At 40.5% G+C, this 12,500-nt stretch overlaps 1 protein-coding gene across 1 annotated transcript; it reads left to right on the forward strand.

Moving 5' to 3' along the window:
• Positions 1 to 6: 6 nt before the first annotated feature.
• LOC138806594 (neurogenic differentiation factor 4) lies at positions 7 to 735 on the forward strand (the record flags this gene model as incomplete). The annotated part of the gene is made up of 1 exon (XM_069992015.1): positions 7 to 735. A coding segment is annotated over one exon (729 nt), but the record flags the coding sequence as incomplete, so codon positions are not given.
• Positions 736 to 12,500: the final 11,765 nt, after the last annotated feature.

Here is a 12,500-nt window from a genome sequence, read left to right on the forward strand (position 1 = left end):
CGACGAGTCAAGGCCAATGCCAGAGAACGGACTCGGATGCATGGCTTGAATGATGCCCTGGACAATCTCAGGAGGGTCATGCCCTGTTACTCCAAAACCCAAAAGCTTTCCAAGATAGAGACCCTTAGACTGGCCAGAAACTATATTTGGGCTCTGTCTGAAGTGCTGGAGACGGGCCAGACACCTGAAGGAAAGGGCTTTGTGGAGATGCTCTGTAAAGGGCTCTCTCAGCCCACCAGCAACCTGGTGGCTGGATGCCTCCAACTTGGACCACAATCTGCCCTGCTGGAGAAACAGGAGGAGAAATCACCTGTTTGTGACTCTGTTATTTCTGGCCATAATTTTACCTATCAATCTCCAGGACTCCCCAGTCCTCCTTACGGCCATATGGAAACACACCTTCTTCATCTCAAGCCTCAAGTATTCAAGAGTGTGGGAGACTCCCCCTTTGGGAACCAGCCACCTGACTGCAGTACCCCTCCTTATGAAGGCCCCCTTACACCACCCCTGAGCATCAGTGGGAACTTCTCCTTAAAGCAAGATGGCTCTCCTGACCTGGAAAAATCCTACAGCTTCCTGCCACCTTACCCTTCTGCGAGTCTAAGCTCAGGGCATGCGCATTCAACTCCCTTTCAGGCCGGTACCCCCCATTATGACATTCCCATTGACATGTCTTACGATTCCTACCCCCACCATGGCATCGGAACCCAACTCAACACCATCTTCACTGATTAGCACAGGGAGAGCATAATTGCAGAGAACCACGTGGGGGATATTCCCCATTATCTAAGTGGCTGAGCCGAAGATTCAGTTCATATACACCATGAAGTTAAAGGAACCTTCTGGATATGTGTATACCTGATCTAACTATCTTAGACCATATAGGGCCTCCAATACCCATCCTCTGCTCTTCTTACCAACCATGAGTCTTCGACTCATTTATCTAGGGTCCTCAAGTGAAATCATTTGATGACCTCCAACCATGTAGTAACAGGAGTCCTAAACCCTATTACAATGGCACCCCAAACTCTCTATTTGCCAATTATTTTGTGTTTGTTTGTTTTATTGAAAATGTTGAGGCGATTACTCGAAGTATAGGTGATTTCTCAAGACTTTCACAGTTCTAAAAACCATCTAAATTTGGTGATTACCCATAGAATCTTTAAAAAAAATCAGAACGAATAAAGCAACAATAGAAATAGGGTGTATAGAATTACCACATGGAGTGGCTAAGGGAGCATATGGTGTGTGTCTTTTAGCTCCCAGAATGCAAAGTTTCTTTAAACTCGATGACACATCTTCTGTCTAAAAACAGCTTTTGGCTAGGCACTGGTGGCTCATGCCTATCATCCTAGCTACTCAGTAGGCTAAGATCTGAAGGATTATAGTTTGAGGCCAGAAGCATTTACTAAACTTCATCTCCAAAATAAGCATCAGGAAGCAGGGCTAGAAGTATGGCACAAATGGTAAGCTCCAGCCAAGCAAGCACTAGGCTCTGAGTTCAAATTGAAGTATTGCCAAAATCTAAATAAATTAATTAAACTAAACAAATTAACTTCTAGAGGGTAAAACTCTAAGTTAGGCTTCTCTGTGAATCACACTGTTCTTTAAGAGGACAACTGTATTTCTCATTGGATGGAAAATTGAACACATCTTACGTATGTGATCTGAGAACTATCATAGATTCCTCATGCCAACTTTACCCTTGGTAATAGATGAAAATGCTTTTAGAACATAAAATCCCTTGAAATCTCAGACTTGTATGATCAATAGGACACAGAGATGTCATCTAATTCCATTTATAGCTTCCATGTCAGAGGGTTCTGGAAAGTCTGACAGTTAAGATACTGTTATTAGAATCAACACACAGCCCAGTTGCATAATATAAAGTGATAAAAATGACTACTGGCCTCACTAACTACTGAAGTTCAAGGTTCCTACTTTCTCAAGGGAAAACCACAAGATTTTTCCCAAGCAAGACGAATTTTATTTACTTAATGCAAATCAATTAAAACTACCAATCTCTATCTTCAACAATATCGTTAACCAAGCATTAACCAATGACCAAACATGAACTTTTTCAATTATAACAGAACGTCCTTATGTCCCTCACCACTATTTCCTCTTCCTTACTTCCAAGAAACAATGTATTATTACATGATGACATGGCAAGCAACAAGACGTTAAGGTTCAGAAATGAAAGCCAAGGTCAATGAATACTTTCATTTCTAGTCCATGTCTCTGTCTTAGCTTTAGCCTAATTAGCAACATATTTGTTTCTTTATGCAATTTCTCATCCCTTTGTATTAATGTTGACTGGGTCGTTTGTCTTTTTCCAAAGAAATGAGATCTGAGGCATTATACTGTTCTGTTTAATTGTCAGGAAAATGATTGAGGTTCAAAACCAAGAATTTAAATGACTTAATAGTGGATCAGATTCTACTCCTGCTAGAGAGGGCAACTTTAGTAACTCAGGCTACACCAATAGGAACAATGAATAAAATTAATAGGATAGATTAGCATGCTATTCTTGTAAAGCTCAGTTTCTCACCAAAATGGACCTTATCATTTTATCTCTTTCACATATTTCCTTATCTTAAAAGCTATTTTATTCCCATTGCCTGGGCAGCACTTTCTCTGCTGTACTTTGCACCCTTGGTTTGTAAATCTCTTGGAAAGTAGCTTCATAGAGAGACTTTCAACTCCTCCAGCCACCAAAGTGGTTTCCCTTATTATGTTCTCCCCTAGTGAGAACAGGCAAGTCAAACGAAGTCTAGAACCATTCCCTGTGCTTTCTGTAGAGGCCATTACTTACCTTCATGGGTGGAGGTAGAAGCTAGAGTTGTCTGGCATTAGATCTTGAATGTTGTTCTGGGTTATTTATTAGATATTATTTATTTTATTTATTTCTTCTTATTGTGTATATTCCTTGCATCCCATAGCTGAGCTGGTAAACCCTTTGTAAGGCTTCATTTGGAAAGTAGGTCATAGTTTTACTAGAATGTACCGAGTCTTGGAGTGAGAGGAAAGGAGGAAGTTAGTTCAGAATTACTTGTCATGATCTTACAAAAAGAAGCAATGTATGAATGGCTATGCAACTTAAGGTACTTAGATTTTTTTTCCTTGAGCATAAATTGAGCCAGAATTATTCTGGAGGAAGCTGTGGTTTCTATCTTTGGAGACTATGTAGCAGCTGTTACCCAGCCTCCTTGGGACTGTGCTGAAGGATTTTATAATTGAATTAATAGTAGTTCAGTCTGCTTAGAAAGAGCCTACTCTTTAAATCAGGGTGTTCTTATAATTCTGTAGACTTTTAAAGACAAAGCAAAGCAATTGTTCAAATTGTTTGTTTTAAAATGATGTTTTTCTCTCCTTTTTTTCTAGCAGAAATAAAGCTGTGAGTTAATATAAATTGTGTTGCCTTGTCCGTCTTCAAAGCTTTCCTTCACTCTCCTCTATAGCTTTCCCTGAGCTCTCCATCCAGCAAACAGCTAGCAGAACAAAGCCTGCCTGGCTATAAGAGGTAGTCACTGCTATATTCCAGTGAAGCTTGCTAGAAATTGGAAAAGTCTAAACTAAAAGATAGCTAGCATCACTGGTCTCAGCCACTCAAATTATAAACTACAGAGTGTGTAGCTGAGAAAAGAAAATTCTACCACTTTCACAGAAGTCTTTAGGGATAAGGGTCATCTTGGCTCTCAAACCAGAGAGATGACCATAGAAAGACAAATTATTACTGATAACTTAAGTGAGTCTATTAACTTTTCAAAACTTTAGGAAAAACATTTTTTTTGTGAAGCATGTTTTTGACAAGAACGTTTTTCTAATATCTCTCCTCATGCAATTGTTTTCTTTCAGTTTATTTCCTACATAATAATATGCAGGTCCCTTCTTACATGCCCACAATGCTGACTGATAATGCTGACACTGATAATCAACATAACTAAACTAAATTGGCTAATACAGAAAAAGACTTGGTTTAAGGCTGAGCCAGGAGGATCTTGAGTTTGAGGCTAACATGGATGCTGTAATGAGGCTGTCTCAAATAATTATAATAATAGTAATAAGAATGATAAGAAGAAGAAAGATACAGAACATCATCTTCCCATTGCATCTGCTAATTCCTGTTCTCTAATTGGAAACTACTTTTTAAAACATATGTAGAATGTCAGGTGCTGGGGGCTTATGCCTGTAATCCTAGCTACTCAGAAAGCTGAGGTCTGAGGATTTTGGTTCAAAGCCAGTCTGGGCAGGAAAGTCTGTAAGACTCTTATCTCCAATTAACCATCAGAAAAATAAAAACAGAGAGTAGAGATGTGGCTCAAAGTGCTAGAACATTAGCCTTGAGTGAAAGAGCTCAGGGATAGTATTGAGGCCCTGAGTTCAAGCCCCAGAACTGAGAAAAAACAAAAACAAAAACAAAAAGAGTTTATTAGTTACCTTTAAAAAGCAAATCTTAAGGCACAAATACTAAGACAAATTTCATTCTCAATTTTCTAACAAGTGACACTATAATAAAACAGTTCTATATGTTGCTTTAATACTTAAGCATAGATATTAGAAATATTCATCTTCAATAAAAATATTTATACTCTGTTTTTGTAAATGACCAGCTTTCAACTTTAAAATACTGCAGTTCCTGACATTAAATCATATAATTTAGTTTTTTAAAAAAATCTTTTGCAATGCTAAATGAATGGTCATGTAATCTTAAGAGTATTTTTTGAGTTACTTGTTTTTGTGCTGGCATTGAGGCTTGAACTCAGGGCCTGTCCCCTAGTTTGTTTGTTTTTTTTTTCACTAAAGGCTGTACTTGAGCCACAGCTCCACTTCTAGAACTTTGGTAGTTAATTTGAAGATAAGTGTTTTGGAGACTTTACTGCCTGGACTGATTTTAAACCAGCTTCTGAGTAGCTAGGATTTTAGGTGTCAGTTACCAATATCCAGATCTTTTGATTCAATTTTACACAGAGTTTCTGAAAATTTCCTTGGGGCCAGATACTAAGTTAAGTATTAGGGACACTGATTACTTAATTTATCATTCATGACACATTTTGGTCTGAAAGATTTTATCCATTTAATGTTCAATATCAGCTGCCATGTGAGATAGGTGGATCAAACTTTGCAGACACCATGTGATAGAGGAGGAAACTGATTCTGAGACATTCACTGGTTTACATGGCAAGAAATTAGCTTGGATGGAAGACAGATTCTGTGATTCTAATGTTATTTTGTCTATGTATTTGTTTTAGATAAGTAAATTCCTACTTTATTTGTGGCTAAGTAAAACACATTTTCTGGGATGAGGCTAAGGATTATTTATGACAATTTTATATACCTTAATTAATTTAGGTAATTAATTAAACTTGTAAACTCTCAGTTAGTTGGCTAAAGTTTCCAAAGTGAATAACTACAAATACTAAAAAAAAAAACAAGGAAAATTGTAATAAGGTTAATTACAGGCTGCATACTTTAAACTCAAAGGAATCTTCACTTATAGCTAGCCTTCATAATACACACAATGGTTTTACATGCCCACAAGCGAATGGATTAGGTGGCTAAATGTGAAATGAAAAATTTAAAGAAACAATCGTGAAACATTAGAGGAAAGGGAAGGGAAATTGCTATTGAGTGGGAACCTTACAATGTGTGTCAAAAAATTAAGTTCTCCAGACTGAGTTAGTCTTCAAAATAATCCATTGAAATAGGTTCCAGAGATTGTAGAAATCTATAAAGGAATGTATAAATAAACACGCGAATATCAGACTGAGAATGTAGCTTAGTGGTAGAGTGCTTGCCTAGCATGCATGAAGCCCTGGGTTTGGTTCCTCAGTACCACATAAACAGAAAAGGCCAGAAGTGGCACTATGGCTCAAGTGGTAGAGTGCTAGCCTTGAGCAAAAGAAGCAAAGGGACAGGCTCTGAGTTCAAGCCCCAGGACTGGCAAAAAAATAAAAATTAAATACATAAATACATAAACATGAAAAGTCTGGGAAACTCTGGACTTCCATTTTCTATAAGATGTTTGTGCCATTTAAGTTCTTCTTAATAGTTCCATAGATCTGTGCATAGATAATGTTCATTTTTTCTCTGACAGAGCAATAATGTGTGCAAAAATGCATACACTGAAAAAATATGTGATTAGATCAAATGAAAGCTGGTGTGTAAACGAAGTGAACCTCAGAATATTGGAATCAAAGTGGTATTTAGATGTTTCTGGTGTGGTTTTGCCATCACTAGTCAGCTATGTTGACTAACTACAGTGTTTTTAATTTGTTACCTTGCTAGGCAAGGAACTTATTTCTTAGAGATGATTAGGTCAATATATTTGTCAACTAAAAGGCCCTTAATCAACAGTTTGCTGAAATAAACTTATCAAAAGTCAAATGGAGAAATTAACTACCTTTATTCCTCTTGCCAGGAAAGAACGGGAGGATGGTGAATATTTCATTGTCTTGATTACAAATGCAGAAAGTTTTATTATCCACAAAAATAACCTATTCTGAGGATAATTGTTGTAAAATACTTTATCTGCTTATCATCTGATATGTTTCTTTCTGTGTATATAAATACACTACCATAGGAATAATTGAACAAACGTGAGAAGGTATGTATGCTTGTGAAGGTATGAATATATTTGAAGACATAGTTGAGCACCAATGTGTTGGTATATGTTGAACACACATCTATGCATGCACTGTACAGTCGAATGGAGATGTTCTGTGGGTGATTTATTTTTTTGGCAAGTCTACAAAGAGTCTTTCATTAATGTAGTGGTCATAATTGAACTAGAAGGGTAAACAATGGGAGGAGAGATGGAGGCAGAGAGGTAGAAATGGAGTCTGAGAGAGAGGAGGACTTAGAAGAACAGCCGCATAAGAGCAAACATTTCTTCCTTGTCTGCACCTGCAGGCTGTCCTATGAGGGCTGTCCTGGGAGCTGAGGCAGATCCAGGATAGGGGCGCACGTGGCTGGCCCACGGAGAGCACAGCCGCAAGCTGCTTAGGGACTCCTGGAGCAGACCATCCCCTGGCTCCTGCCCATCCCACTGCTGCCAGCCAGCAGCTTCCCTCCTGCCAGACCCCTGGGCATGCTGAAGGAAGAATGGCACAATTATCTAATCTCTGCCCAGGGAGATCTAGGACACATGCTGACAGATGGGAGACCTGGGGGGATTCAGAGCTGTGTAGCAGTGGAGAGGGAAAGAAGCCATGGGCCAGGCCTGAAAGGAGGTCTTGAAATCTCTTTTCTTCTCTAAGAAGCTCTAAGGCAAGCTATTTTCTCACCCGAATAGAAATTTGGGAAGAAAGCAGCTCGTCTTTCCCCACTCCCCCCCCAGGGACTGCACTCAGCCTGAAGAAGGGTGTGGACCCTTGGTGACAGGTGTCCACAATTAAGAGAAAATCACAGGCAATACTAAGAGAAACCGAATCAAAGAGAAGAAAGGCTCTAAAATAACTCCATTAAGCTGGGTACCAGTGACTCACCCATGTAATCCTAGCTACTTAGGAGGGTGAGACCTGAGGATAGAAGTTCAAAGGCAGCCCAGGCAGACAAATCCAAGACAATCTTTTCTACAATTGCCAACAAAAAGCTGGAGTTGGGGATGGGATGCAAGTGCTCCAAATACTAGCAAAAAGTGGTAGAGCGCCAGTCTTCAGTGAAAACGTTAAGGAAGAGTCTAAGGCCATGAGTTCAAAGTCCAAGTACTGGTGCCCATGCATGCACACACGCCTAGACAGAGATGGTAAAATTGGTTCATAGTGGCACCTGTGTGAAGTTACCATACAACATCCGCAATTTTCCTCACCTCTTCATTCACACCTTTACTCCTTCACTTCCATTGGCAGGGTCAGGCAACAGGACCAATCTTTTGGGACTCACACAGCAGCATTCTTCCAGACTTCCTTTAGTTTTGTATCTGATATTTCCTTCCTCCTGCAAAGCCAGCCTGACGGACTCTTTGAAAGTAAAGCCCCAACTACGTCATTTCCTCAGTCAAACATCCACAGTGGTTCTTCTATTGTTACTGAAAGAACTCTAAACTTCAATCTCAGTGTCTAACCCCTTCCCTCACAACTAATCTAGATGTTCAGTGATAGAGGTGATGTTAATTGTTTCCCCGCTTTTATCAGAAACACCCCACCCTCCGCCATTCCCTGTCCTTTTCACAACTTTGTGCTCCTCCTGTGCATTACTGAATCAACATGAAATGACATTACTACTTTCCTTAGGTCTTAGCAAGTGTTTTCCTCCCCTCCCCCAGGGTGCTCTCTCCTCCACTTTCACTGACTCAAACTGTAGGGTCTTCAAGGCCCAGATGAAATTCCAACTATTTCTACAAACAGGATTTCCTTTCTTTTTGCAGTTTAGATAATCAAGATGAATGATCCTAAAATAAAGGCGGCCCTTTCTTCCCCACCTAGTCTCTTCTATTCACTCATATAAATTCCTGGAGACGAGAGGTGGTTTTATGCACATCCATAGAGCAGTTTCTGCATACAGTAAGGAAGAGATAGAGCATGTTTTTGGCAGACAGGGGAGCCCTTAAGCATGAACTGGGCATTGTGTTGCTAACTTTACAGTTCAATAAACAGATAAAACTTTACAGAAAGTATGGGTTTTATTTTCTGTTTTAGAGACGATCATAAGAAAGATTATGTACAATGTTCAAATGTAGGCAATGCTTTTCTTTTCTTTTCTTTTTTTTGCCAATCCTGGGGGCTTGAACTCAGGGCCTAGGCACTGTCCCTCAGCCTCTTTGTGCTCAAGGCTAGCACTCTACCACTTAAACCACAGCACCACTTCCAGTTTTGACTGGTTAATTGGAGATAAGAGTCTCACTGGAATTTTTCTGCCCAGGCTGTCTTCAAACCACAATCCTCAGATCTCAGCTTCCTGAGCAGCTAGGATTACACATGAACCACCGGTGCCCGGCTTGTAGGCTACTCTTAAGAAGAGAGAAATAAGGCTTCTCTTACTGAGGGTTCTATTGTTGTCAGAGTGAGTTTTACTCAAGTAATAATACAGTATAAAATTAAAAGCCCAACAAGAATGACAAAGAATGTTTTAGAAACAAAACCAGAGAAATAAAAATTAGCCACCCTCAAGGATGAGTGACATGTCAAAACCACAAGAGGAAGTCCCAAAAAAGAATAGAATTGGGGTAAGATAAAGGCATTGTGGGTTCAACTACTCCAACCAGGACATCTCCAACACTTTTAGACATTGTCAGAGTGGGCCGGGTGTCTTCACATTGGTGGATGGGGAAGGGGGTGAGGTGTGTGGTGAGGTGGACAGGGACAGCTGCAGCCTCTGTGTGTCTCAAGTAAAAGCTGTGCATCTTGAATTTTGCTGCCCATACCCTGGGTACCACGATGCCCTGCACCAAGCCTGCTTGAGGATTGTCTCGGTTATCTGTCTTCAGAACATCAGAGATCACTACCACAATGATTACCTGTGTTATTTGGGGGTTTTGTTGCTATGACAAAATACCCGAGAAAATAACAGTTTTAGTCCCTGTGACTTAATTCCATGTGGATCTGCAGCAAGGCAGAGCATCACAGTGGAGAGGAATTACAGGAGAAGGCCTGCTCTCATGGGGGAAGGAGGAAGATACAGAGAAGAGAGAGAGAGAGAGAGAGAGAGAGAGAGAGAGAGAAGAGAAGAGAGAGAGAGAGAGAGAGAGAGAGAGGGAGGGAGGGAGGGAGGGAGGGAGGGAGGTGGAGGGAGAGAGGAGGAGAGAGAGAGAGAGAGAGAGAGAGAGAGAGAGAGAGAGAGAGAGAGAGAGAGAGAGAGAGAGAAAGAGAGAGAGGGGAGAAAGAGGAGGAAGGAGTAGAGAAGAGAAGAAAGGGGAGAGAAGAAGAAAATGATGAATAGGGAAAAAAGGGGAGAGGGAAAGGACAAGATCTCCTTCAAAACAATGGTCCGCAGGGATATATATATTCTCCAATATGGCTCTACCTTCCAGCCTCCATCACACCTCCACAGTCCATTCAATCATGAATTCATCAATGGGTTAATCTAGATTGGCTAAGTCAGAGCCGTCCGATCTTTGAACAATCAAAGCCACCAGCTGAAGACCAACTCTTTACCGCATGAAGCTTTTTATAGAACCTCATAACGAAACCATAACCCTCCTTTTGGAGAACAACAGTGTCTTCAGTGGCTCCTAACACATCCCATTCATCAGAAGACTGATGCTGCAACATGCAAGTCTCCACTTGGTCACTAATGACATGGTACAGCCAGGACTTTACTGATGCTGTGGATGAAGAAATTCCTCTTATCACCTTCAGTCATCAGAAGCTCAAGATTTCTTTCAGCTTGTGATTCCAACAAATGATGTAAAATGACAGGTTGGTTTCCCAAATGCACGCAGCAGCTTTGGGCAAGTTTCTCAAGTTTTCTAAAGTGTCAAGACCTTCATCTGAAAAAAAAAATGAGGTCAGTATCTCACAGGGGTTTTGTGATCGCCAATATAATTGACATAATGGATATACTATAAAGCCTAATCATTTGTTTGATAACTGGTAATCATCACCACCTTGATCATCATCATGACCATTATCATCATTACCACCACCATCCTCATCCTCATCATCATTTTCAAAAAAGGGTTTCAGCCCTTTTTTGCTTTAATTTGTTGTTAGATGAGGTCTTACTCTCTCACTTAGACTGGCCTTGGACTATAATCTTCTTATTTCTGTCTCCCTGGTAGCTGGGATTACACATGGGTATCACTGTATTTAGCTCAAATCATGATCCTATCTCCACCTTTCACATTTTTGGGGTTACAGATATGAATTGCCACACCTGGCTGCTACAGTGTGGTATTTCATTGCACGCTGTATATATGAAATGAGATCTTCATTACATAGTGGGTTTGGGTGGGAAGAAAAAGAGACTAATTCAGAGGCAGAGATACGTGGATACAAGCAGTATTGGATAGTGATTACAGAATTACTTGTGACTCAGCTGGAGTCTGAGTACAAAAGGTCTAAACAGAAGCATCAGGGACAAACAGGGGCAGCTGATACTGTGCCCACAGTTGGCAGAGTCCAACTAGATTGTCGATGTTACATGGGGAAAAAAAATCAGTCCTGAGAGGGAGCACCGCTGAACCATGTTGCCCTGTTTCTGAGCAGCAGCTGCAAGCAGGGTTAGAGCTGCAGCTGTTCTTCAGAGCCTGGATTCCCAGGGAAAGTGGGCATTAGGCAAAGGCATAAGGGAGGGAGAGGCAAGCATGAGACACTGCCCTGGCTTTCCAGAATGTGAGATTCCACTGCAGAGAAATAAGGGAACTGAGGGAAGAGGCAGAAGTGAGGAGGAGAGCAAGAAGAGGGTGTTGGGAATATGAAATAACCCCTCCTTGGAAAGGAGGCCTGCCTCACCATTTATTCCTTTACATGCCTATGTAAACATGGGCACATGATGACCATAACTGCTGATACTAACAAGGTGCCCAGGAAATGTTCTCAATCCTAATGTACGCTGTAGTTACAATGATGACTTCTGCACCAGGATTGTCAGCAACTTACAAATGGAAATCTGAGGCAAAAGGCTCCTATGGCTGAGATTTTACCCTGTGAGCCTGGATCCTGAGCCCACATTTTTGTATTTTAACCTTTTTATTGCTACATAATCATGTTATACACCTGTGGGTGGAAAGTAGGATATTTCTTTTGGTCTTTTTTTTTGTACTGGGGTTTGTATTCATGGCCTTACACTGACTAGATTAGCACTCTGCCACACAACAGCCCACCTACCCCCCCCCCCCCCCCGCTTCAGCCCTTTTTTGCTTTAGTTTGTTGTTAGATGAGGTCTTACTCTCTCACTTAGACTGGCCTTGGACTATAATCTTCCTATTTCTGTCTCCCTGGTAGCTGGAATTACACATGGGTATCACTGTATTTAGCTCAAATCATGATCCTATCTCCACCTTTCACATTTTGGGGATTACAGATATGAATTGCCACACCTGGCTGCTACAGTGTGGTATTTCATTGCACGCTGTATATATGAAATGATCAGATAAAGGAATTCACATTTCATCTCTTGAAACAATGATCACTTCTTTGTGTTGGGAATATTCAAAGTCTTCTCTACTAGCTAATATTGAACATGCATGTAATCATTGTCACCTAGTTTCTTTTGCTCTGCTATAGAATATTGGACTGATTCCTTATGTGCAATTGAACCTTGGCCCATTAACCACTCTCTCTCTTCCCCCCATGTTGTCCAGTCTCTGACAATCACTGTGCTACTTTTTACTTCTATGAGATTGACCTTTTCAACTTTTACATATAAGTAAAAGCATGCAATATGTGTTTTCTGGGTTTGGCTTATTTCACTTAATATAATGTCTTCCAGTTTCACCCACGTTTCTACAAATGACAGAATTCCAGTCTTTGAAGGGGCTGGTTAGTGTGTGAGGACCACATTTCCCTTGTCTTTACATCTTTCAGTAGACATCTTGAATGATTCAATATCTTAGCTAT

The sequence above is a fragment of the Dipodomys merriami genome, unplaced genomic scaffold (genome assembly GCF_024711535.1).
Source record: "Dipodomys merriami isolate MVZ:Mamm:240054 unplaced genomic scaffold, mDipMer1.0.p SCAF_4000, whole genome shotgun sequence".
NCBI classification, from domain to species: Eukaryota; Metazoa; Chordata; class Mammalia; order Rodentia; family Heteromyidae; genus Dipodomys; species Dipodomys merriami.